The 27,707-nt window shown below is 28.7% G+C and overlaps 2 protein-coding genes across 3 annotated transcripts in view; both read right to left on the reverse strand.

Annotated features, from left to right (window-relative positions):
- Positions 1–831: 831 nt before the first annotated feature.
- Positions 832–10,578, reverse strand: LOC105362644 (citrate synthase, mitochondrial). 2 transcript variants are annotated; one of them, XM_011500127.1, is made up of 8 exons: positions 9,819–10,578; positions 8,585–8,797; positions 6,459–6,809; positions 4,273–4,487; positions 2,315–2,447; positions 1,654–1,851; positions 1,266–1,367; positions 832–1,169 (listed from the first exon to the last, which is right to left on the reverse strand). In XM_011500127.1, exons 1-8 carry the CDS (start codon positions 9,948–9,950, stop codon positions 942–944), a joined length of 1,572 nt encoding a protein of 523 aa, XP_011498429.1. In that variant the 5' UTR covers positions 9,951–10,578; the 3' UTR covers positions 832–941. The 2 variants fall into 2 exon arrangements, with proteins under 2 accessions (XP_011498429.1, XP_011498428.1); XM_011500126.1 differs by having other exon boundaries at positions 6,459–6,863.
- A 1,415-nt stretch (positions 10,579–11,993) lies between these two features.
- Positions 11,994–27,707, reverse strand: part of LOC105362752 (ras-like protein family member 10B) — a 41,959-nt gene continuing 26,245 nt past the window's right edge. The window contains exons 4-6 of the mRNA XM_011500239.1: positions 21,375–21,611; positions 13,964–14,167; positions 11,994–12,338 (exon numbers count right to left, since the gene is read on the reverse strand). Coding sequence (XP_011498541.1) covers positions 12,192–12,338; positions 13,964–14,167; positions 21,375–21,611 — 588 coding nt within the window. The 3' untranslated portion in view covers positions 11,994–12,191. The remainder of the gene's footprint in view (positions 12,339–13,963; positions 14,168–21,374; positions 21,612–27,707) is intronic.

Genomic DNA, 27,707 nt, shown 5'->3' on the forward strand with positions numbered 1-27,707 from the left:
TATGTTCTATCGTTTTGTCTGCTATATAGCATAGATACAAGTACTAGGCGAGACAATGTTAGAGAAATTATGAAATAAAAGGCTCTTTTAAAAATATTTAGTAGAGCCTCTACCATGTTGGCCCTATGTAAGCCTTATACAGCAATTAATATTATATTATTATAAAGTTTAATTATAAATAAAAAATTATGTTCTATTTTTATATATCAACGGGTGATATGTTAGATTACACACACGCGCGCACGCACACACGCACACATCTGATATTATGTAGAAGTGTGAATACATTAATTAGTCTACATTTATTCACGTACTATTTAGTTTTATGGAGGCACTTATGAAAAAAAAATTTTATTTTCTTATAGTTGCTTTATAAATAATACGTATAATTGAATTTACTTTAATTAACATAATTGCGATATAGTTATATCATAGTTTATGAAACATTTATAACATATTTTTTAACTATTACTTTAATCGAACAATAATATAAATTTTATTATCGAACATTTTATAAATAATGGATGGTTATAAAAAAACAAACTACTGTTTTCTTAACGTTTCTTTAATCTTTTATCTTTCAGAAGCTTCCACAGTACTTTTAAAAGTAACTATATATATATATATATATATATCAATAAATATTACATTCTAATTACACATAATTTTAAGTGGACATCATTTTAAGTTCATTAATTAATTATGATTTAATATTACTTTTAAGCGTAAAATATTAAAATACAAATTTAACATTCTATATATTTTCATGCAATCAAATAAATAGTAAAATATTCATTAAAATTTAATAAGAATGGTAAGAAATATTTGGCGTCTATCTAAATAATATAATACCATATAGCTCATCATTTATGTTCGACCACAGATTTACTTTCACATAACCATATAGTTCTAGTCGTATTGTAATTTTTCAATCGTCAATATCACTTTGCATTTTTATTTCCCGGTGTTCTTGTAATTTTCGTAGACCTGGAGCGGGGTTTCGAAGGGTTATGCCTAAAGTCGTTGAAATACGTGTAGGTACATTTCGATCTCGGTCGCTCAACCGGTGCGTTTAAAGCTGTTGTCCATATCATTGAAGCCACAATGCCGAGAGCCCGTGACATGCATAGCAGAAGCTGGTTATAATCCATGTCTCGCAAACCGTAAAACTACGCAGACATAATTTGGAATCATTCATACTTTTACTTTTAACAATTATATAGATGATTATTTATACGTTAGATTAATTATAAAAGTAGTTGTACTTGAAATAAAGGTGCCGCGATTGCATTTTGCTCAGCGACTACCGAGTGGTTTCTTGCTTGCTTCAATTGTTTAGTGTAAATGTCAGATATTTCTTGGGATAACTAAAACAAATTGTTTAATTAGTACAATTATACATTGCCATACTATAACTCATTAGTAAAATAGTATAAAATAGTATAAAATAACATTAATACTTAAAGCCACTATAAATATATAACTTTGTATATTATATATTATATTTTACTAATTTTAATAATTATACAATATTAATTAATAAAGTATAATTAATTTAATTACAGCTAATTAATATACAAATTTTCTTATAAAATTTTCTATGAGAATTATGTTTATAATAATTGTTTAAATTGAAGAGTACGCAGTCGTTACCTTTATTTCTGAATTATTAGGTACATAATTTTTCACAAAGTTTTGCAAAACCTTGTACCGCGAGTCTTCGAATTGTGAAATTTTATGACCAGCTATTTGATATCGTTTCTCAATAAGAGTATTGACAAAGTTTCGCAAAATATCATGTTTTGGTTCTCGCCCAACAGCATTTTGTAACTGTATCAGGAAGTTCATGTACTAGAAAAAAAAAGAAGAAAAAGAACTATGAATCACGTTTTAATTAATTTATATTGTATAAATCATTTTTAAAACTAATGCGCTAAATAAAAGTTTTCATATGGAAATTTTGAATGTAATATTAAATGTATTAATCTTTTAATATTTAAAATATTTTTAATCATTATTTTTTCAATAATAAATATCTATTTATATTTTAAATGAATGAACTGTCTTTCTATATATAACGTCTTTGTATAATATTAAGCTCATACGGTAAATAAAATAGCGATGAATGTTAATATTATTTGACAATTGAGTCTAACGTAGTTTGTAATTTATGATTATCGTGAAGTATATACTTGAAGGTGATCGCGTGAGTAAAATTTTGCGACTTTACTTAGATTGAAGCTGCCATTTTCATACACCGCCATCCTTTTAGTACACAAGAGGAATATTTGCCATATGGATGTATAATACATACTTGATAGAGTGTACCACTTGTGGGTTCATTGGCATATGCAAGTACACCTGCGGCTAAAGCTCGACTTGCATCGAATTGGCAGGATCCCATAATCTGTGCCACGTGTGCTCCTGGTATTCCTCCGTCATCGTCCCTAATAAAAGAATTATCAAATAAAGTTTTATAGAAATAAGCCACAAAAACTTTCACCCTCATCAATGCATTCAATGCTTTCGTATAAAAGAGATTAATCCCAAGCTCTTATGTAAATATATGATAAATATGAAATATAACGTTTTATATTTTTCATTGTATTATTTTTACATTCGCATATTAATAAAATCAATTTTACATAATTTTACATAAATTTGTTGTGGAAAATTTCCTATCAACATACTATTTCATATTCTATTTTTCAAATAATAAAAAACCGAAGCTTATCATATTAGAAGAAATTTCCCTATTGTCTTTAGCTTACATATAGTTTAATAGTAATAATATATCATTCGTAAATTATAAATAATACTCACACACACACACGCGCACGCACGCACGCACGCACGCACGCACACACACACACACAGAGACAAAAACACAAACACATATATTAAATTATATAATATATTATTAACTCATACTACAATGAAAGAATATATAAATTTTCCATTTTGCAAAATGTTAATCGATTACAATTAAAAAAAATATCACGCCATAAACAAATGTGATACTATTGTGCAATTGTGTTTTCGATTTGCTTTTTAGTGTCGAACAAGTAAATCGATAGAATTAAGATTACAACCATCACGTTTGAAGTTTAAGTAAGATCGCCTTATTTATAATTCAATATTAATAAATCTAATATATTATAAAAGATTTTTAATTCTAATATATGTTGTAAATTATCGTAAAAAACAAGAAAATCAAAACGATATAAGTATCCAATTAATGAATTTACATTGTAATATAAATTTATTGAAAATGCTAATTATTACTGGCGACATTGTTTATTTATTAGATTACTAGTAATAGTAACAATTTAAATTTATACTACTGTCCATTCTCCATCATCTTCTTCTTAACAAATACATAGCAATATTTAAAATATTTTATAAATAATTAAATATCAAACATTTACGTTAAACTTTCAGAAGCTTAATTAAGAAAAGTTTTTTTTGAATATCAAAACTTTAAAATAGTCAAACACGATCATTAATTTATAAACAATTATAAAGAAATATTTTAATTATAAAAGTATCGCATGCACAATAATATGCATTTTTTATAATACAGAGAAGATGTGAACAATTGATATTTTAAAAATAATGATAATTTTAATAATAATAAAATTTCTCTTAGATGTTATAATTACGTAGTAAAATTATAAAGTGCTAGAATTTTATACTAATAAACAAATTTGCTTTAAAATTTTAATAATTAGTGTTATTAAATAAAAATATCAAATTGTAAAAGTAAAATTAAGTGCTTCTCAATTAAGCGCGCTGATAAATTTTACGATAAACTTTCATAATAATATCAAAAATAAAATCCGATATATATGTAGAATAACATAAAAATATACTGCTTATAAAATAGTACCGAGGCATTGTAATATCAATTTGAAAGGTAAATAAATGAGATGATTAACCTTAATATTCAATGCAATTCAATTAAGGAGAGTACCTATGAATTATCTAATTTCTTGAAAAGAAAAAAAAAATATAAATAAAAAGGTACTAATGAAATTGTTTCGACAAGAATTTCATATTGATTTTGATTGAAATACGCCAACACAAGCTCGACAGTTGATGAGATAACAAAAGCTTGCCTTTTCTAATGTCACCATGTGCGTTTAATTAATTTAATATGAAAAGCAATATTGACAGGAAGCTGTCAAGAAATTTCAAGAAAGTGTTTGTTATTGCCTGAAAGTATAAATCAGGCTCGTAGACGGGCCTCCCGCTGAAAAACGGATAACTCACGCGTTCACGGTGATGTAGAGCCTTAGAAAATCTCCAAGACTCTGCTGCTGAGCCTCGGTGAAGTTGTTGGCGGTATTGTGCAGACAGTCGAGAAAGAATTCGACCCAATCGGACTTTTGCAGTGATAAGGGCGTTGGTTGCATCTCGCAAGCACTCACAAGGGCAACGATGGCGGGCAACGATGCCAATAGTTCCATACTGTCCTCGTAAATGTGCTATATATTGCAGTGCGAGAGATATAATTAATGAGTCGGTTCGGTTGGGCGATAATAATTCCCAAGGAGGAGAGTTAGTTTCATGGTTTTGTGCGTGCACTGCACTTTTTAAAGTATCATTAACGGACCATTCACATCGCTTACTTCATGCTCGCGTTTTGTTTTTTTTTTTTTTAATTTCGACTTATCTCGTTCATACATCAAGTTGCAATGCTTTATGTTTAATGAATTATTAATCAAAATATTAATGAAACCTTACTTAAAGCACAGTCTATTTAAATACTGCTTAAGTATGGTATATTTAAAACGATAGCGTGCACGTGCTAAAGTGTGTCAGAAGTTTATTCATAGTACAACGCAATACATAATGTCTCTGTATTTTTAATTTTTAAATTTATGTAATTTAAATTTATGTAATTTATCTATTAATATTCTATATTTTGAATAAAAAACTATGACATATAATACATCGTATCTACATACATTCGTGTATAAATATATGGATGTGTCTATATATATATATATATATATATACGTATGTATTTATATATCGGTTATAAACATTTTCTTTGTACTATTTATCTGGTTACATGTATTCATGTAAAATAATAGATTTTTAAACAGTGTTATTAAAAATCCAGTAAATATACATGTAAATACATTGTCAACGTTCAAATTTGAGGATAAAATAAATTCTTTGTGCTCAAAAACATTTTTGTGTGGATTGTGGATTTTGATTATTTGTAAAAAATTACAATTTTTCAATTTGTACTATAGAACTAATCCCGTTTTATTTTTGCATTAGTTAAAAAGAATTTTATTAAAAGAATCGTGCAACTTTTATATGAAGAGAGACATTTAATAATAATAATTTAACGTATAATAATTGTTTAATACTGGATAAATAAACACGAATGTTGATATCAATTTAGTTATTGAAGCATTAACAAAAATAATTTGAAATACATTTTTTATAATACTTTTATTCTCTATATCAAGATAAAAATATTATAATGAATTTTAATAAATTTTATTATTCAACAAATTGAATAAATTTTTGTTTTTTTTTTTTTATGGATGTTTGAATGGACGTTCTTTTTAATATTTTAACTCAATACTATTTTCAAAATCAATAAATTAAAGGTTTCCGCCAATTCGGATAATTTAGATTTAAATTTAAATGTTTTATTAAATATAGACGTCCATTTTTATATCAATAATTTTTATCTATATTTAGCAATTTATATATATATATATATATATATATATACATATGAAAAATGCAATAGATTAAGAAAGTAACGAATTTGTACATTACTGTCGACACATTAGATTAAGAAAAACGATACTCCTTAGGCAGGTTACAAGCATTTTTATTTACAAAAATTTAGATCAAGTGAAATATAATTATGTATTAAGTTTCGATCGAAATTTTCCGTTATTATTTGTAATTTGTATCATTAATTACAGCACCGACTACTCATTATATTATTATTTAATGTTTAAAATTGTTGAAAAAATGTTTCAATAATATTTAGAAACCATTATGTTTATCAATATGTAATAATTAATATTTCCCTTATTAATTGAAGAAAATGTCAATTAAGAAATAAATAATCATTTTACCATTATGAAAATATAATAAATTAATCATTGCTTAATTTTGAATGTAATTGAATATTAGGATCCATATTAAAATCCATATTCAATCATATTTATAATACGAAAATCGTTTCATCTCGTCATTATGAAAATTATTTTTAAATAAGAACACGACTAAAATGGCCAAATCGCACAACTAATGGATGCAATATCGACGCAACGGAACGCTATTGGAACGTCGAATAAACAAAAAATAAAAAACACGTTCGAACGAGCATTGATCCTTGCCTCGATAAAAAATAATAAATAAAAGGGCCTATGAATTGGCCGTCGAGCAACGGTTTCGAATGTCGAGATAGCTTGACCCACCTCCCAGTAAGTGTAACTCAAGGCTCCGGTCTTCAGGGCCTCTTTGTAATGCTTGTCGGCGTCGAGGGCTGTGAGTGCGATTGCCAACCTCGCGACGGGGGAGACGTTTTGCGGCAGCGCCCGGAGGACGTTGCCGACTACGCCCCCTGACTTGCCGGGCGACCCGGACCACCACCAATCCTTGCGTCTGTCACGGCGCTCGGTCCAGTCGGCCATCAGTGACTCCGCTTGCTGGATGGTGGGGACGTCACCGGTCAGCAGGAGCCAGAAGACGGCCTCGGGGCTGGGCGACTTGCCCTTACGGGGCAGAAGGTCGAAGAGCTCCGGTATGGATAATCCTCTGTATTTTATCTGAAGTTGCGGTTTTTTACTTTCAGCGCACACTCGGTTTATCTCCGTTACGAGCTTATGTGGATTAGAAGAGATTGACATGATGGTTTTAAAATGGAAATGGAAGTCATGAGAAATAAAGTGCATTAGAGCTACTCGCGAATATTCGATTGAAAGGAGAATTGGACGTCATCTCTACACAGTCTTCATTGAGCAAGATTAGCGTTTTAAATTCATTTATTTGCCTTACTATCATATTTTCAATGTTATATCATATCTCAGTAGCTCGTGATTTTAATCGACGTTTAAATATAGTGATATATTTTTGAATAATTGAGCAATTTGCTCTTTCTCAGTCACTGCTATTGAACAATACCAGCATTAGTCGCGATTGTCTCCTTTTAATCAACATTTCATTATCTTTCTCTTGGCATGTAATACAAATAATAATAATAATAATAATAATAATAATAATAATAATAATAGTAATAATAATAATAATAATAATAATAATAATAACGAAAGCAACAACGACGACGACGATGACGACGACGACGACAACAAATGATCGTTATCTTTGATATTGTAATGAACATTTGTTGGAAAATGCCGTAATATATTAATTTTATTATTATATTAATATAATATAATATAATATAATATATATATATATATATATATATATTAATAATTTTAAGGCATTTTATTTTAAGCAAATGTTTATAAAAAAATATCATAAAAATCATTGATTACAATGAAGATGTTAAAGTATTGGAAAAATATGGGACAGTGAGGTAGAAAATTATTTCTATAAGTAGAAAAAAAATGTATTCTCATTATTGTTATTTTGTTTGATGTTCTACTTGCAAAATAATCTATGATTTATGACTCGGCGATTACATATGCCACAACACTTTACCTTCTGTAAACATACGTGTTATTACCGTAGCTCTTAAAAGTATTATAAAATTATATTATTAATGAATTTTTGGAAGCGTGAAAAGCTTTATCAACAATATTACTTAATGTTAATGGATTATAAAAATATTAAAAATATAAACATAACAAAATTAATGTAACAGATAAATGTAACTATGTTTTTCTTTTTTCTTTTTTTTTCTTTTTTTCCTTTTTTATAAACGTGCGTTTATAAAAAATAATAAATAAATAATGCTTATATATAAAGTAATTACAATTAACGTTGTACGTTGACAAGTGATTCTATACATATATATATATATCTTGTTATTTATTTATTTTTTGTGGGCATACATTATTTTCAAAAGCGCATTCATAATATTCTACGGCAGAAATTCTTCTTCCCATACTCTTTCTTAGTAACGCTGTTTTTATCAATTTGAAACTTTTAATATCACATTGATTTTACAAAAGCTTTTATAGCAAACCAAAAAGTTCATCCGAATTTAATTCTATAGCACAACGATCGAATAAAGCGGTAGGAAATTGCTATAGATAAAAACTTATACGGGCGTTTCAGGGACAAATTCCATATGAAAATTTCGTTTATTTAAAAACTTAATGATGTCGAGTAAATTATTAGTTTTCACAAACACTGCTATTGCCGCTAATATGCTAATCAAGTACTTGCATAAATTCCATATCACTAAAATAATGTAAAAATAATGATAATCTATAATCGGTACTGATTGTAAACATACGTTTGTCGAGTTTATTAGCAAGTAACAAACAGGAAATGGAAGGATCTACACAATGATTTTTAACGCAATTCGTTTATTTAAAGTATCGCGTCATGTATCGAGGAAAATAAGTCTTACTTGGCTTTTCGTATTGACCTCCGATGTTTCCCGAATTAAAACATCTACGCCGCTGAGTCCGCGATAGATATCATTGACGGTGACTTGACTAACCACATCCAATCCATGGAGTTGCTGAAAATTCCTCAGGAGATCATGATGGAGGGGTATTTTTTCGCACAAAGCTTCCTTGAGATCCGTACTCGTGCTCGGTACTCCCCTCGTCGACAATAGCTACAATATAACCCCAGCAAAAAAAAAAAAAAAACATGTCAAATTAATAACACGAAGGTTTCGGTTTACATAATTCTTATTAAGTCTCGCACTTTGCGCAGTGCCCTGGATCATTGCATTTTCATGCATAAAACACGTCGACAATATTAAAAAATTGTATTTCATTGTAAAATGAGTTGATAAACATTTCTATGTTTTAATTTTGTTGATGTTAAGCAATATGTTTAAGGGTCACGAACGTCGTTAAAAATCCATTTTTTAATATGATACTGCTACATATATATATATATATATATATATATATATATTGGCTTGCACAACATTTGAATTTGAATGAAAATTTTAAAGTAGTAAAACTCAGTGAGAATAAGGTATCGATTAAACTGTTTACACGAAATGTTTGTTATCATTTTTTATTTGAATTTGAATGAAAATTTTAAAGTAGTAAAACTCAGTGAGAATAAGGTATCGATTAAACTGTTTACACGAAATGTTTGTTATCATTTTTTTCTCTTTCTTTTCTTTTTATTTACTTTTTTTTTTTTTTTTTTTTTTTTTTTTTTTTTTTTTTTTTTTTAAGGAAATATTTACGGCCTAATAATGATTAGACGAATGCATTGCATGAATTTTTACGTTTATATGATTCTAATTACCAAACACAAATCCCGTGATTATTTTAATTCTTTAAAATAATTCGTTCGTTTATCTAATTGAAATACATATTTTTATTGTTCAATTTTCTTAATTAACCGACGCAGAGCAATTAAATAATTAATGTTAAAATTGGAAGTAAATAGCTATTAAATTTACCAATACGTCATCAAATGTTTGATAAAAAAAATCGATAAAATAGTTTTGAAGGCATACGTATACCTTAATTCTGTCAGCAGTATGACAATATAAATTTTTCTTTTGAATTACACTATCGAACCAATTATGTAAATATTACCGAATTACATCAAATTTACATAATAAAAATATATAGTTGGAAGACATAACCTAAAATACAATAAAATTTTACCTTTAACACAAAGCTCTCATTATTAGTTGTAGAATTGCTAGACGATGTTGAACTATCAATTTTGAAAAGTAGAACGTTTGCTGATTCCAAGAATTGGTATTTAATTTTCACATTTCGACAGAGTTGAAACATTTTGATGAACTATCGTTCGCTAACGCAGTAATTTTTATTCTACCCCTTGGACTTGTCACGAAATAACATTGTGAGTTTAAAAATTACACTGAAAAAGTTGCTTAGAAGCCATTGTAACCGAGAATTTCGTATAATGAAATGAGCTAGCAAAAGACCACTTGAGAATTTAGAAGGAAAGGTTAGGTACTGAATACAGCTGATGTCAAGGTTTTTACTATATTTATTTCTCACTTGTCGTCGTTACTCCCGCCACATCTCAAATTGCAACAACGTTTACAGTTTACATTCTCATATTTTTAATACACGAACTGCGTAGTCAGCTTTTGTTTGTAACTAATAAAGTATGCGAGAAAATTTTGGTAAAAACAATTAGCGAATATTACATATTCGATAGGTTATTTAGCTAATAATATAACATGGCACAGTTTCAATTATGTTCGCGCAGCTCAGTTACGAAAATGAATCACCTCAAGGTAAAACGTACACATTATAATTAACTTAATTACGCGGAAGGGTTAAACTGTAGAATAAAATATATTCTATGTTAACAATTCACGCCCATAAAGGATTCTTTGGAATGAACATTACCACACATAAATAATTATACACCCTGTATACGTGATTCTAAATTAAGTGTAAGAAATATAAACTTGGCACTCCAATAATAGATATATATATAGATATATATATATATATATATATATATGTATCTGTGTTATTCTTTCACTCCTGTAAAATTGAACTCTATCACTTTTTTTTTTCTTTTTTCTTCTTTTTCTCCTTTTTTTTACCATTTTTTTTTTGTTTGTTACTTTATCTTACCTTATTTTACCATCCTGTACTAAAAATCACATAACGTGTCACAGCGTTTTATTTCTCATTTTTTTTTTTTTTTTGTCGTTTATTCAAACCCATCTATACCAAAAATACATATCGATCAAATAAAACTGATAAACCGTATATAGAAATCTTAAAAAAGCTTCATTTTAATTTTTCAATTTTCTCTCTCTCTCTCTCTCTCTCTCTCTCTCTCTCGCTCGCTCTCGCTCTCTCTTCTCTTTTTTAACACAATCATTATCATTATCGTCATTATAAAGTGCGATTGTGTATTTAGCAATTATTATTCTGCATACTTCAGTCAATGCTATCAAAGTTGATAAATTTTCTATCCCGAAGTCGACAAATTGACATTAGCATTATTATAATATATAGAGTCACGTTTTTCTTATTCTCATTAACGCTTTATAATATTACCTATAGTTAAAATCTCATATCATTAATATTGTTGTTGTTGTTGTTGTTGTTGTTGTTGCTGTTGTTGTTGCTGTTGTTATTGTTATTAGTATTATTATTATTATTATTATTATTATTATTATTATTATTATTATTATTATTATTATTATTATTATTGTTGTTGTTGTTGTTGTTGTTGTTGTTATTATTATTATTATTTAATCAATTTTTTCATATTTTACAAACAATATACTGTATGTAACGCATATGGCTCGTTAACGTTTGTTTAATCAATCCTTTTTCATTTTGTCAGTTTTACTAGCCTATATTCATCACTAAAAACACGTGGTATATTACTCGACGTGGATCCCGTAATTATTAAACTTACGGAAAATTATATAATTTTTGTATTATAATTTTTTCTTGCTTTTCGTTCTATAAATTCTAGTACGGCGCGAAAGAACTCTCTCGATGCTTATTATAATAGCAAAATATACAACGCGTGATCATCACGCGATAATAATAGTATTGCTTGAGCCGCCCTATGCCACGCATGACACATTGCTGCATTAGGCCGTGCACGTTCAATAATAAATTATCTCCACCTATTCAACATTTTCTTTAAACTCTTGACAAACAAAAGATATTGTTCCGACATTGTTCAGAAAGCATTAGGTGGTACGTACTTAATTGCAACGTCAAGTCGTCGGTTCAGCTCAAACTTGCCCTCCTTAATTAAACAATCGTAGGTTCCGCTACGCTCGTTAAGTCACCATTATTGTTCGCTTATTTGATAATCGATTTTCCATTTTCCATTAACTTTCTCTTACTTAATGCTTAGGAAAGGGCTATTCGGGTTGTCTTTATTCGTATGATCTTTATACATTATTATTGATTTCTTTAGTCGCGATTAAAAGCTGCTAGCTCGTTTTCACCAACGTGCGTAGTAATAAAATGCTTCCTCGGCTCCAAGAGCAAAGAGAGCAACAGTGACCCTTTCATTTAATGTCAGAGAAGTATGCACTTGTCGGTGCCGACATTGCCGACCGCACCGCCCACCTGTGGATGTGGACGAAGTGGTTGCGAACTCGTAGGCGTTGGCGAAGACGATTTACCTTCCACAGCCTGGATACTTTTCATCAGTTCGCGAAAGACCTGCGCATTACAAGTATGTCAAACAAATCACATTTCCATGCAAAAGTATTTTATATTTATTGACAATTTACTTCATCTCTCCTCTGTCTTGATTTATTATCTTCTTATTTTTATTATCCACGTATTTCTTAAAGCGTGAAGAGAGGCTTGAACATTCTTTATCCAATAAACAAACACTTTGTGTATGTGTTTTTTGTCTTGTGAATGTCTTTTGTGTTATTATTATACGCCAGTATACGAGGAGATAAATAAACTCTACATTATTTAATTGTCGTTTAAATGCATTCAGCTAATGAAAATAATAATTTCATGGTAAGGCTTCTAATTTGGCCAATTAATTTCAAGGGATTAATGCGCAACGAATTAAATTCTACTTTAATTAAATATATTAAAAAAATATTTTATTTACGATGTACTAATACTCTTATTATCTTTTTCCATAAATTTTATAAGGATGTGCAAGCACCAAGATTAGTTTTAATTATTACGCATCATAATATTTTTAATTAATTTCCAAATAACGTTCCTTGAATTTTAAACGCTCTTTAAAATTATTATTAAAAAAAATTTAGTTCATTAAATTTTATAGGCTTCGTTGTATTATTATTATTTTTATATACTTTTTCATGCTCAAATTATATTTACTACATTATATTAAGATTTAAAAATGTATGATAGTCAGCCCGTTATATTATAATATAAATTAATTCACATTTGCAATTGAATAAAAGATTTGTAAAATAAAATTCTATGGCAGTTATTTGCTATTATTTACAAGAACTTCAGAAAAATCCATTTTTTCCATATGACGCTGTAGCTACAAAAATCTTTTTGAATTGACACACGATTTGGCATAGCCGAGAATGTATTTAACATTGACTTGTAAATATGTAACACTGTACTAGACAATTATTTAGATTTTTGTAAGATCTCAGATGCAAAGTGTATCGATCTCCTTTAATAACTATAAATCATGTAAGCAATAATCTTATTAAAAGTCAAATTACTTCATTGTATTACGTGTGATGTTAGAAAAGAAAATGAAAAATAATGCGATTGTCGTCGTGAATATCTATAATACAATATGCTTACATTATATTATTAATTAATAGAAATCAATTTTTACAACGTCGACTAATTTATATGCATTAAATCAATTTAATCTGTAATCGATGAACAAATTTTATTTTAAGACACGCACAATCGTATATGCGGAGAAAAAAAAATTGTTTGTTGAATATATTTAATAAATCTTGCGTTTTTTTTTTTTTGTTTTTTTGTTTTTTTTTGTTTTTTTTTTTTATTAAATGACCGATCAACTTTAATAATAAAAAATTCAAATACAATAAAATTAATCTGCAGAAGTACATTATTCAGATTTATTTACACGCGTACGGGCAGACTCTCGGCTCACTCCGCTTTATTTGTACGTATAAGTCACGGATTGGCTTCGAGTGCGATCTCACACTCATACACATCGATGACATATTGCGAATGGCACACGTCTTGGTAAAATAAATTGAATAAAATGAAAGCTGTGGAATAGTCGAAAGAAGCGAACTGGAGAAAGGCAAGGAAGGAAGAGTCGGTGAGGATTTTGCTTCTCTCGTTAGGATCCAACTCACCTGGACGACCCGACAATTGAATCTCGCGCTGCACTCAACGTATCCGCATCTCCAGTGTTTGCGGACGAGGTTGACGATGTCTCGATGCCGGGAGCTAGTGGCCACAGAGGACGGCAGTTTATCCTGTTTATTGCCGACAACCAGGAGCGGTACTCCACGCATGTCCCGTGCTTCGTAAATCTGCTCGCGTAGCGTCCTTATGTACTGGATAAACACATGCAAAGCCTCTTATTTCTCTTCCTCTCTTTCTCTCTCTCTCTCTCTCTCTCTCTCTCACTCTCTTACTCTCTCACTCCTGTTACATAGCTATACTTGTTTTCTCCGTTCACATGGGTTTACGTACGCGCATGCCAATAGCTCATTCTCACGAGGGGCAATCGTATTGTCTCGCGTATTATAATATGAAATATACGTGATTCTAGATCCTTTTCATCGTAGTTTAAAATTCCCAAGTGCTCCATCGGGTTACCTGATTCATTGGTATTAATTATTATATGGGAATTAAAACGGCCCCTCCCCTACGCCCTTTGGAAATTCCCATCCAATTTTAAAATTTTAATTTCTTATTAAAATGTTATTGCAATGACACGATTTATTTGATACAGTAGTGCGTGATCATAAAAGCACTTCCTCGATTATCAATTATATTGCCGGACAGTTAAATATTGATAATGTTATATCTATATTGTTATAGAATTTCCATGATGAGATAGATTAACTTAATCAAAAGTAAAAATTCTACAGTCGGGAGCGCGAGCCATGCGTACTGTCGAGGTGAAAATTTAAAAATTTAAATTTCACTTTTTAAAAGACTCGATTAAAAGTGGATAAATTAATGAAGCATACTTTTGATTGGTTCGATCGACTAATGATTTAAATTTGTTATCTGATTAGTAAACGCATATATGGATATGTGCTGCATATTATTATTCGAACAATATAACTATTTGTAAAAATTGCCATAAAAATTTATTTAAAACATATCAAAATATATGTAATATAACATTGTTTATTAAAATCCAATTAACTACCTTTCACGTTTTATTAATCAAACACGTTGACTAAAAGTAAATAAATATATAATATAGTTCTTTTCGGATATGATTTTGCGCAAGTATGTGCGTATATATTAGCATATGAACTATCTACAGGTACGTACGTATTTAATAAGCAATGATGTGGTGAAGAACTTGTGCTTAAAGAGAACATTTAATAGCTTTATTCGTTATAATTATTCACAGACATTATATATTATTTATATTAAGTTCAAATAATTGTGTGACTTGGCCGAATCAAATTTATGTAATGTATATATCTAGTAGATATGACTGATAAATATTTAAATAGTTTAAATAAATTCTTATCATATTGAAGTTAATGTAATTGCAATATCTGATGTGACACGATTTGTCAAATTATTGGAGTATAATAATTGATAGGACAAGAGCGAGATATAAAAATTCATTAATTATTAATTATATTTTCATAAAAGTCTAATCAATTTTGTATGCACTTGAATTGTGGAAACTTATTTAATATCATTGAAGATGTTCTTACATAACGATTAAAAATAAAATATAATAATCTTATAAGTTATGCTTACGTTATATTAAAGTTATACCTCAAGGCAATTGAAATACGCTTTTCACAAGACTAAGAAACTTTATGTAATATTGGCAAACCATTTATTTAATATCAATCATTTTATACGTATTATTTATGAACATTGATAATTTTTTATTTCGATTTATTTCTTATATAGAGGTGTCGATTTTTTCAAGATTTTCAATCTTGCAAAGCTCTCGAAATGAATTCTTTATTCAAATTCTATAAGTAATGCTATTCATTCTATAAGCTGAAAATGATGAAAATTTAATTTTACAAGATGTAAGGAAAAATTTTTATTATTAAAGAAAGATCAAACGTTTAAAATGAACTATATAAGCTTTGATATCTCATAAATAGAATTATTTTTATAAAACCTTACAAATAAATAATATATAAATGTACACCCATACATGTATATATATATAAACATATATCGAGTCCATTTATATTTTAGTATTTGTAATATAACAACTACATCTTGAGCATTTACATTTACATACCCATTATTAATAAAATAAATTACTATATTATAAATATATTATAATAGTTTTCTGTACATTGAGAAATCAGAGAAGATCAATGTTTTCTTTGTTTACACGAATAGTTTAGAATAATTTGTCAAAAGAAAAAAAAAAGAAAAAAAAAAGAAAAAAAAAAGAAAAAAAAAAGAAAAAAAAAAGAAAAAAAAAAGAAAAAAAAAAGAAAAAAAAAAGAAAAAAAAAAGAAAAAAAAAAGAAAAAAAAAAGAAAAAAAAAAGAAAAAAAAAAGAAAAAAAAAAGAAAAAAAAAAGAAAAAAAAAAGAAAAAAAAAAGAAAAAAAAAAGAAAAAAAAAAGAAAAAAAAAAGAAAAAAAAAAGAAAAAAAAAAGAAAAAAAAAAGAAAAAAAAAAGAAAAAAAAAAGAAAAAAAAAAGAAAAAAAAAAGAAAAAAAAAAGAAAAAAAAAAGAAAAAAAAAAGAAAAAAAAAAGAAAAAAAAAAGAAAAAAAAAAGAAAAAAAAAAGAAAAAAAAAAGAAAAAAAAAAGAAAAAAAAAAGAAAAAAAAAAGAAAAAAAAAAGAAAAAAAAAAGAAAAAAAAAAGAAAAAAAAAAGAAAAAAAAAAGAAAAAAAAAAGAAAAAAAAAAGAAAAAAAAAAGAAAAAAAAAAGAAAAAAAAAGAAAAAAAAAGAAGAGATTTATCAAAATTACCAATACTTTTTTGTGTTTATTAAAAAAAGAAAAACACGTTAAAAATTAATTTTTTAAGCATACTTGTAAGAGACAAATTTAATTACCGAGATTATGTTGGTTATTTATTTACTCTATAAATTTTTATATTAATGTATCCATAGGAAGCAGTGAAAATACATAAAACATTAACAAAAATTCAAATACAAGTTAAAACGTCTTTCACAAAACTTTGGAAATTATATTGAAAAATAACATAGTTGGTATTGAAATTTTTTTATTTATTTATGTTGTTGTTATTGTCGTGGATGCAGGGTATTGACTGGTTATCTCGCATATTACATTGTCATTTGTAAAGGCTTGAAAAATCTTGATGACCAATCGATTACAGCAAAGATTATTATTTGGACGATTAAGTAATAATTAACGACTAACGTCACTTAAAAATTGCTTACAGTCCCATTGAATTATTTATACCAAATAATCCCTTGACAAATTGAAGATATTCTCCATTGTTGTAATATAATTGACTTATACTATGGTACCGAATATCAAAATAGCTGTACTGCGCCATAATTGAATTCGCCCACCGAGAGCTTTACCGTCAACTATATATTGACAATGATGGAACAAAGAGCGAGAATACGACCGAATAAATAAATGCTGTCGATGAAACTATTAATGCGCGGCGTGAAATCTCAGATCGTCATATCCGAACAATAGCTCCGAATCGAAGTTTAAGGCGCCAAAGTGTCGCTCAGCCAACTCGACATTACGTAATTGCAAAGTAACGTGTCAGCCATGCTTGTACGACTTGGTTTTGGCCGACTTAACATCGGCGCCCCTCGGCGATGGACTGGCTTCCTTTGGGCTCGATGGTTGTCCGACTTGACTACACTGGCTTCGACGGGACTTGGATGATTTTCCACCGGAGGATCAAGCACTTGTCTAACACTGTCCGGGCTTCCACGACAAATCTCAATCATTGGCTGTCGTATAGACACGTCTGTCCTTACACTTCCGATGTTTCGACGTGTACTTGTTCCGGTATTGTCGTGCTCTTGTAAATTATTTTATGAAACAGGGCAATGCCGTGGAGTGGAGCTTGGATCGGAGCGAGCGGAGACAGTTGTATATTGAAGTCGATTTACCCCGGAGAGAAGCGAGTGCTCAACTAACTGGATTATCGCTTCATTGACTTTGCACTTGATTCTCGGAGCCTAGACGCGTGGGAGATGTTTTGGTGGTATGCCTTTCCTTTCTGCTTGATTGTGCAATGCTGTTTTGGATGAGAGATTCCCACGTGATTTGCATTAGAGGCTGCTCGAACGTTCGTACACTTTTCGTCTCTTGTTCTCTTTCATTTTGTTTCTTTTTTTATCGTAGCTTTATGCGTTTTCCTTTTTCCTAGCTAGCTTTCACGCCATATATTTACGTAGAGAATGACTAACGCGTTCATTATGTGTCCGTGTGCGTGTCTCAATAAGAATATGATATTATTCTGACGTTATAGTGAAGCAGCTCGAATAAATACAAAACATTATCGTAAAACACCAGCAAATTTGTCTCAATGCATCTTTTCATATAATACCGCTGTTTTTATGTCGATTGGTGATTTTCATTCGTAATTTTGAAAAAGGGGTCAATTGCATTTCGTCGTGGTGAAGTGCAAGGGGTAACGTGCCACGAATTTCTGTCAATCGACATAGTCTTGTTAATTGTCAACAATATAAGGTCGGCTAATTTAACGTAGAAAAATTGACAAAGTCAGACTAGTGATGGTCCACTTTATTAAAAATTCGCTCCTTACCATTCCGTTCAGATAGATCGAGCTAATAATTTTCCATAATTTTGCGTACCCTTGCACGTTCGATCGACACCTGATAGGTCGTTACAGTACACATGTCCATCTGTAAACATGTTTCACCTATTTTCTTATATATCTAAACAATTAAATAAACAGAATTAATCAAGATAATTCATTAAGATAATTCATTATGAAACAAGCATTATAATTATTTTCAATTGGATATAAAGTAAAAAGCGTTAATTGAAGTTTCTTGTCATTTCTATTATTGCCTAGTTTCACCATTTAAATCGTCCGATATATGATTTGACTTAATACATATTTCTAAATCTTCAATTTTACATGTAAGTACAAAAGTTTCATATTCAGAACTAAAAAAAGATTTAAGATTTCTTAGAGAACAACTTCTTGAAAAACACGAAGCTGAATTAAATCCTTTTTAAATCAACAAAAAGCACGGCTTTGCAAGGAGTTTCGAAAATATCACGAAATAAAATCAGATTCCGAGCAGAAAATTTCTGAAAGGAGTATGAAAATCCTTCGACATTAGGATATATACCATTATACTAAAGATTGAAGCGTTCGTGACCGAAGGCGTATATTATCATAACAATGAATAAAATGTATAAGTCAATAGTATGTATGTATTTGAAAAGAAAAGAAAAGAAAAGAAAAGAAAAGAAAAAAAACTAGAGAATGTCAGTTTGTATATTTTAAAGTAGAGAAAGAAAGTTTTACTTGAATTTAGTCTTATAAAATTATTTAATGTATTAATAGCTTAAGGTAAAATAATTTTATTTTATTTATAATATTAAAAAATGCAATTGTTTTTAACTTATTAGAAGAATATGGAACATTTTCATACATAAATTTTCAAATAATTATTGTAATTAGATACGTTAAAAAAAAAAAAAAAACCAAAAAACATTATTCACTTTAAAAAGCAGATAGGATGGTCGTATATAATCATCATCATTATCATGGTATTATGCAAGATAATTATTACTGATGGAATATATCGATAAGATTACAATTGTAATGTAAGATAAAAGTGTCCTTAGATATAAGCGTTTATATACCTTTCGATATGTTCTAATTTCTATTGCATAATATCTCTTAGTCTACTTATGCGACAAATTTCAAAAGTGAAGATTGAATAATCATTATTTCTTATACTTAAAGAATGATGACGAATCTCATAAAAATATTACAAAAAAAAATGTATAAAAACATTAATCAATAAAATATTGTCATATTTCATAGAGAGAGAGAGAGAGAGAGAGAGAGAGAGAGAGAGAGAGAGAGAGAGAGACCAATTTTTTCATATGTTTAATAAACGCAAATGTTTGGATTTTAAAAATATATTTTTCCATATGTATTGAATTTGTTATATTTGGTTACCTGAGAATTTACAATGCAATATATGTTTGAAATAAATGGACACACAATGCTGTGTACATTTATTTACACATACAGTAATAATGGAACTATGTAAATGACAACGAAGGGAATAGTCAAAATGAATATTGAATAAGTAATCGAAGTAATATTTAATAAAACGAACTACTATATTATCCATTAGCCTGCATTGAAGTAGTGCTTCAGTGAAAAAAGAATAATAAAAAAAAAAAAGGAGAATACCATCGAGTACTGTAAATAATCCGTATGATTAAAAAATTAAAAAACTAAATGAGATAATTTAGGTGATTGAATAAAATGCTAAGAGGGAGTTGTTGAATAAAATCTCGCGATCAAAAGGGTATACATAACATAAAATACAGCAGAGTGGAATGGTGAGACCAGGATAATTGAATAAGTAGTTCTTTAAACAATACAAGCATAAGCTATATCGGCTGTTAAAATAAATCACACAAATCCCAAACAAACAAAATATGATGATAAGAGACTACTCTGCACTAAAGACACATCAATCTTTAATGTCTTTTACCCTCGGCTCCCATTCTTTTTACATTCATATTGATATATGTATCTTTTCTTTTTTAGGTATTATTAAAGCTTTAAGGGCAATAGTACTTTAATACGATACAGATACGATAAATAATTAATTATTTATCGTATAAGCATAATTGTAACCTCAATCCTATTTTAGGAAAGTTATAAAGGGATGTAATGCTCGAATTAATTAAGGAACAATGCACTAGTACCGACGTTCGAATCCGATTTACCCGTGGAAGATGTACGTGACTAGTCAAGCTCAACTGTGATACCACCGCAATACAATTACAAGCCTAATCAGTTAGTCACTCCGTGTCGGTAATTATGCAAGCTCTGTGTACTAACGTGAATCTGAATTCAATAATAAGCTAATTTTCGCTTAAAAAATATAATAGGCGTAATTAATTTTGTGTATTCGCTTGAGAGCGTGTCTTTCAGCTTAAAGCTTTAAAGTAGCTTGCGCTAATAGTTATTGCCCATCTTTGCAACAATCTTGCAGCCAATCACTTATTATCTCCATATATTCTCAACAATTACAAAAGATATTGTGTCATTACTTGTAGTCAGTAGAATCTTGCATTGGGAATTTCCAAATCACAAAGTCGAGCGCACCTTACCAAAGCTTTGCTATCATTTATTTTGTCTATTTATATAAAACAACAACGACAACGACAACGACAACGACAACGACAACGACAACGACGACGATAACGACGACGATAACAACGACAACGATAACAACGACAACGATAACAACGACGACGACGATAACAACGACAACGATAACAAAAATAAAAGGAAGAAAAAAAAAGCAATGTAATCCAATTAGCCTTGCATTTTTTAAAGAAGAGATATCGATTAGCATGGGTGTTTATATACCTGGAAGGTGTCCTGATTGCTGAGGTCGAAGACGAGGACGTAGGCAGTGGCACTGCGTAGACCATAATATCGGAAATCGGTCCATTCCAGGTGAGAGCTGACCGGGAAGTACGGTATCGTCGGCAGATCTGTGATTTTGAGTTCGTAAAGCCTCTCGGCGAGGACGACGCTCGGGTAGTACGTTTCCCGGCGCTCCGTAGGCTTGTACTCCTCCGAGAATTCGCTCCAGACGAATTGCTGGAATCGATTTATCCATGTAATGCTGTCACGGAGCTGCAATTACTGCCCCCTTCCCTTCGCCACCATCGTCACATACCCCCCCCCCCCCCCCCCCCCCTTAAACAAACACAAACACACACACACACACACACGCGCGCGCGCGCGCGCGCGCACGCACTACACACTACACACAGACACACACACACCCTTCAGCCCATCCCTTCATCCCACCTCGTACGATTTACGCCAATTTACTGGTGGGCGCGATTTTACTTACAGAGTCAACTATATTTCCTAGTTAGAGTTTAGTTTATTTTATATTTCACTGTCCACGCTACTTAGTTCTCGCGTTATTTCTTACGTTCATTTCATTCGAATTCATTTGCTTTAACGAAGATCAGACCGAAGCCGTTTTATTTTTGCACCTGTGCGACGATTCCGTACGAAAGTGAATATGTAAAGTATTCACGAGCGCGACGTACGCCAGTTACGATGCTTTATATGAAATTGAAACTTTTAATTAAATTAATTATCAGTCATTTGATGAAAAACATAATTAATGCCGTACAAAATTATTCTAACTATTTCAACTTTCCAATCCTAAGTTCAATTAGATGCTTTGCAATCTCGGAACAAATAATTTCGTGTGACTTACGCGTGGCTCTAGTAAAAAGTCTTTGAAAGAGCAAAATTTTTAGCGTCTAGTGACTTTTCGTATCAAAAGTGATTTTACGATATCAATTCTGACTAAAAAAGAAGAAAAAAAAATTTGAAGCTTAATTGGTTAAAATATATGATTATAATTAAATGGCTGTCAATTATGCATAAAGTAATTTTTGTCCATAAAAAATTCAGTTTTTTATATAATGCTTCATTTTTATAAGTTATACCTCCCCCTTTGCTTCAGAAAAATTGATTACAACTTACGTGTTAATTAATTAATAGAATATTTCATGCTGCATTGCAATAAAACAAACAATACTAGATGCTTTAATGGTATTATAATAGAAAATGAAATTTAAATTAAGGGAAATTGGTTTTTAAATTGAAAATATTACTAAAATATACGAGTAGGACGCCGATATTATTGAATAAATTTTGCCGGACAAAATTTTTTTCCCCTCAAACATTGCTCAGACGGTTCTGATATGCAAGCAAAGTTCAACACTTTGCCGACAGAAGATTTTCTAAACGTCGATTGCTTTAATTATAGACAATCTGCACAAGACTTAATATAGTTATCTCGCACTTATTTTAATAAAATCATCGTAGCGACGCTCTGTCACTGAACTTTTCATTCGCTTACGAACGTTAAAATGTCTTTAAATTAAATTAATCTTTGCCTTTTTTGATAAGTTTCTTGTTTTCATGATTAGCAACATAACTTTAAGAAAAACTTACCACAGGCCAACATATCGTAAACCGTTGTGATGTGAATTTTTTTCAATAATTACACATATACATTTACGCATAATTTTCTCTATTAAATTCTTAATATATTAACAATCAATATTTATTTATAAGACATGTATTTTGCATGCAATTAGTTGTATTAAATTTCTCTATGAATATTTAAAATCCATTTAAACCATTTGAAATCAATTTAAATAATAATTATTAAATATTCATTACGATAGAATAACGTATTGACTTTTTTTTTTTTTTCATGAATTTCTGTTGGACTAATTCGAATAATGAATCGAAGAATCATTCCGTTTAGTATAAATCATATTATTTTTTAATAATTCCAATGAAAAAAAAAAATATATATATATATATATATATATATCGTAGATGGAAAAGTATCGATTGCAAAAGCATAAGAAAGAATAAAATATACACAATAATTATATATGTAAATTTTCAATTGCAAAACTTACGATACTGTGAAATGTATTTTGTTTTTGTTTTTGTTTTTGTTTTTGTTTTTTTTTATTCTTTACACAGTATATTCGTCAATCGTGATTAAATTGTCATCGGTTCAATTATAAAATTAAAAGAAAAATATTACTAAAATATCAAATTCGTGTGAACTTTCCCGTGCATTGTATGATCATCATTATTATACAGTCAGTAAAAATGTCTAAAAACTATTGAAAAATATTTTATTCTGGCCTATATAGATACCGACAGACTAATTACCGCAAATATGTTTTCCAATCGCGCTGAAGGTCGTCGCGAGTTGCCGAGTCTTGCCATCAGATTTTATCGATAAACAGGACACAGAAGTCATTTAATTAATGGCGCCAATCGAATGATTGAATATGAAATGTGGTGTTGCGCTTCCTACGGCTACGACATTTTTTTTATTAATACTGTTTTTACACGAAACAAGCCATAAAATTGACATCTCCTGTATGGCGATACGTTGATAGGTTTGTCGAGACAAGTTGGAAACGACTCTCGGAAATGAGTGGAAGTCGTTAGTATAGCGGGAAATTGATTTCCCTCTAACAACATACGCGCGCGTAAATACACCAACATATATATTATATTATATTTTATTATATTATATTATATACATATATAGAAATATATGTGCGTTCCTTGAAAGAAACTGGCGTGGATACATAAACTTATACCATTGCTTTTCTTACATTATTATGTACGTGTATATTTCCTTTTGGTGCATTAGTGTACCAATACGTGAGAGAGGCGGATAAAGTAGTAGTAGTTTTGGTGCATTAGTGTACCAATACGTGAGAGAGGCGGATAAAGAATAAAATTTATAACTTCGTCTCTTTAAACATGTCCTTATTTATTTTTTACTTTTCTTCGAATCTCATTTCTTTTTCGTCGCATGGAATTTTACACATCAAAGTGCTTTAAGTCTGAAACGTCATAGCATATGTTTTACAAGACATAATATCTATCGAATTTTTTTCCCATTAGTATTTTATTAACTTAGATTTCTTTCTTTTATTCTTACTTTCCTTTATCCCCCACCCCCTCCTTTTTATTCTTTAAAATATCCTATTCTATTTTATACGAATATTTACCATACCGGTGGTAAATATTTCTTCTTCATCTTCATTTTTTTTTTATTCTTCTCATTTAAGCTCTTGTTATTATCTTCGTTCCTTATTAAGGATAATGAAAACATGCATTCAGGGAGTTTGTTGATTAATACTATCATGAAAGCTAGAAGCAGTCGACCACGTGTGCTTTCTCACATAAAGAGACCAGGTGTTTTAAAGTTGATTCATCGACTTTTTTTTATTATTATTAAGGATTTATATTCTCAGAGCAGCAAGAAATTTTATAGCTTTAAATGCCAGGACATTTTTCAGTCATAATTTTCAATATTTCGCATATCGTTAAGATCTCATAGATTCTTCAACATTTCGACAAATGAAAAAGAAAGTTAGATCTTATTAAGAAGTATTATTAAATTTTATCATCTGTTATTATGTAATTTACATGTATTGATTAATACCTCTTTTTATAATCTAATTTAAAGGGTATTTTTTACTTTAATAGTTTTGATTTAACTTATTCATCATATATTTAATTTATACTCTTGAAAGAATGCATAATTATCAATTATATATATATATATATATATATATATATATATTTTCTTCTTATCTTTAATAAAGCTACCAATATTATTCATTCGTATATATTCTGATTTTCTACATACAATTCAAGTATAAATAATAATTAATTTGATGCAAAATTTCTATCCTGGAGTGTATTTTTTAAATTTCCATTGCTTAATCTAAGTATAATTTATAAAATTAATATTTGATTCTTTTCATTATTAATTATAATATAAAATTAGAAAACTAATGTATTATATTTAATTTCATAATGCTTTTAGTATTTATGGTTAATATAACATTTGAGTCTGCTTTCACATGTACATCTTTCGCAAAATTTTATCTAATATTTAAGTCAGTCTGAACATCAGTTCAAGAATAAAAACTTTTCTATCTTAATTATTTGCCCTCATTCAAACTTGTTATACTCACTAATATTGAAAATAATAATAATATTAAAAATATTTTACAGTAATAATTCAATATGATATTTATAAATTTATATATAAATGTTGTCCATGCTATTAAGAATTTAGAATAATATTTAGCCTAATTCCTTCAAAAATATTCTAAGAACATATAAATAAATGATAAATATTAAGAAAGAACAGCATGAAACCATTTAATAAATGACCAATTATAAAGAGCACTTTAATGCATTCGTCGATCTCCCGTAAATTTCTATTTACGTCCACTTGCATACATCACGGTCACCACTATTTAATTAATTTATAAGTTGCACGGCAGTTTTGCAGCAATGAAATTATCTGCTGCTCTGTGACGCTGTCAAACTTACAAAGAGATCACAAAGAGAATTAAAATGATATTATGGTAAAATATTGTGCAACTATGTACTGTAAGAATGGGTTATCTGCTATGCCTGTTGGCCATTTGTTCGCCATTTGTTGTTCTCTGTGCTTAATTTTCTAAGTTTAATTTTTGCTTTAATTTACTATATTTTCAAGTTTACTTGAATGAAATATATGTGTGTAGTGAATCTTTAAATGCTTTAAATTATAGTAAGAATCGAAAATAAAGAAGTTTGATAAATTTTTTAAATTCCTGAAATAAATATCATTTATTCATCTAAATAAGGATACAACTATCGACCTAATAGACTTAATAGGGAGGAGAGTTAATCGTATTAATAAATAAGTTCACAGAGTTTTTTTTCGTTTTATAACAAAATCCTAATTGTTATGATAGATTTTAAAGCGAGGTTCGAGGTTTTTGTTTAAATAACAAATTCATTTATTTCGAAGCAATTATAATAAATTCTATATTATTATATTGACATTAAAAGTATCTGTGATAGATACTGTCGCATGAATTTTCTTTAAATAATAATTAATTTCAAATATTAATTCATACAATTATTCATATATTTTATTATCTATTGATAAAGTTTCATTATAAAATAAATACATTTATAAAATAGATATTTTTATATGGAAATTCATGGATTGTACAGTAAATATTACCGAAGAAGTTCATAATTTTCCAAACTTTGTCCTAGCTGCAAGTAGTTATTAGCAAATATTTTCACAATACCTTACACTATCGTTTTCAAAATTCGCGCAATATTATAGTGTAAAATAAATGATCAACAATCAAAATTTATAAAATACCATTAAAAAAATTCAGTGAAAATCTTAGAGTAGAGTTTTGTTTTAAATTTAGCACCATTGTAACGAGGTAACCCACTTTCATTTTATCTTTATTGTCATATCTTAAATCTTAGCAGTTAATTAACATGCATAGTTTAAGCAATAATAGTGGCTACAATTGAAATAGTTTCACAAGCAAGTATGTTTTATTTATAAATACTTAAAATTACAAGGAAGCTTTTAAACTAACTCTACTTATTACAGTTCTATAAATACTTTGGATCAATGAATATTTGATGATTTGAACACTTTATTTCTTCTACTATGCAATGTTGATAATTTTAGTATTTATTAAATATTTTTTTATTGAAATGTATGGAAAGTGAAAAATTGAAATTAGCTATAAGACTGATAGGTTATGTACTAAATTTCAAAACTGCAATATTTGAAATAAATTTAACACTTATTTCGTGCAAAAGACATAATATTACAAGATAAAAAATAGATAATCATAATTGTATTCAGAATTCGTTATATTTTTTTCTTTCATAATTTACATAATTTCATAATTTAAAAAGGTAAGCAGATGATGATAATATAGAATTATTGTATAGATTGAAATATTTGACCCATTATCATATATCTTTTAAGTATATTTCAGGACTTTGGATTATTTTGGATTATAAATAATGATAAAAATAATTGTTTTTATTATAAAATAATAGAAATTTATGATAATTATTGTCAAAGGATATTTATGCCTTGATGTGTAATTACTATGTTCGTTTTAATTATTTTTACTTGCATAGAAAAGTCTTGTAAAATTCTTACTGATATCCTTTTAACAATGACTTCATATTTTTCTTTAAAATTATTGTTATGAATGCCTATGTAATAGAGTTCGGAATACACGAAATGGAAGTGTATATAATTATTCAAATGTGTACCTATATATTAATATATAG

Source organism: Ceratosolen solmsi, unplaced genomic scaffold (genome assembly GCF_000503995.2).
Source record: "Ceratosolen solmsi marchali unplaced genomic scaffold, CerSol_1.0 scaffold41, whole genome shotgun sequence".
In the NCBI taxonomy this organism is placed as follows: Eukaryota; Metazoa; Arthropoda; class Insecta; order Hymenoptera; family Agaonidae; genus Ceratosolen; species Ceratosolen solmsi.

Excerpts from the sequence above, each read along its gene's own strand:
- LOC105362644 (XM_011500126.1), bottom strand. The coding sequence starts at position 9,950 with ATGTTTCAACTCTGTCGAAATGTGAAAATTAAATACCAATTCTTGGAA. Across the intron at positions 4,488-6,458 it reads TGAGTTACACTTACTGGGAG|CACATTTACGAGGACAGTAT; the intron begins GTGGGTCAAGCT and ends TGCAATATATAG. Across the intron at positions 2,448-4,272 it reads CTCTACATCACCGTGAACGC|GGACGATGACGGAGGAATAC; the intron begins GTGAGTTATCCG and ends TTCTTTTATTAG.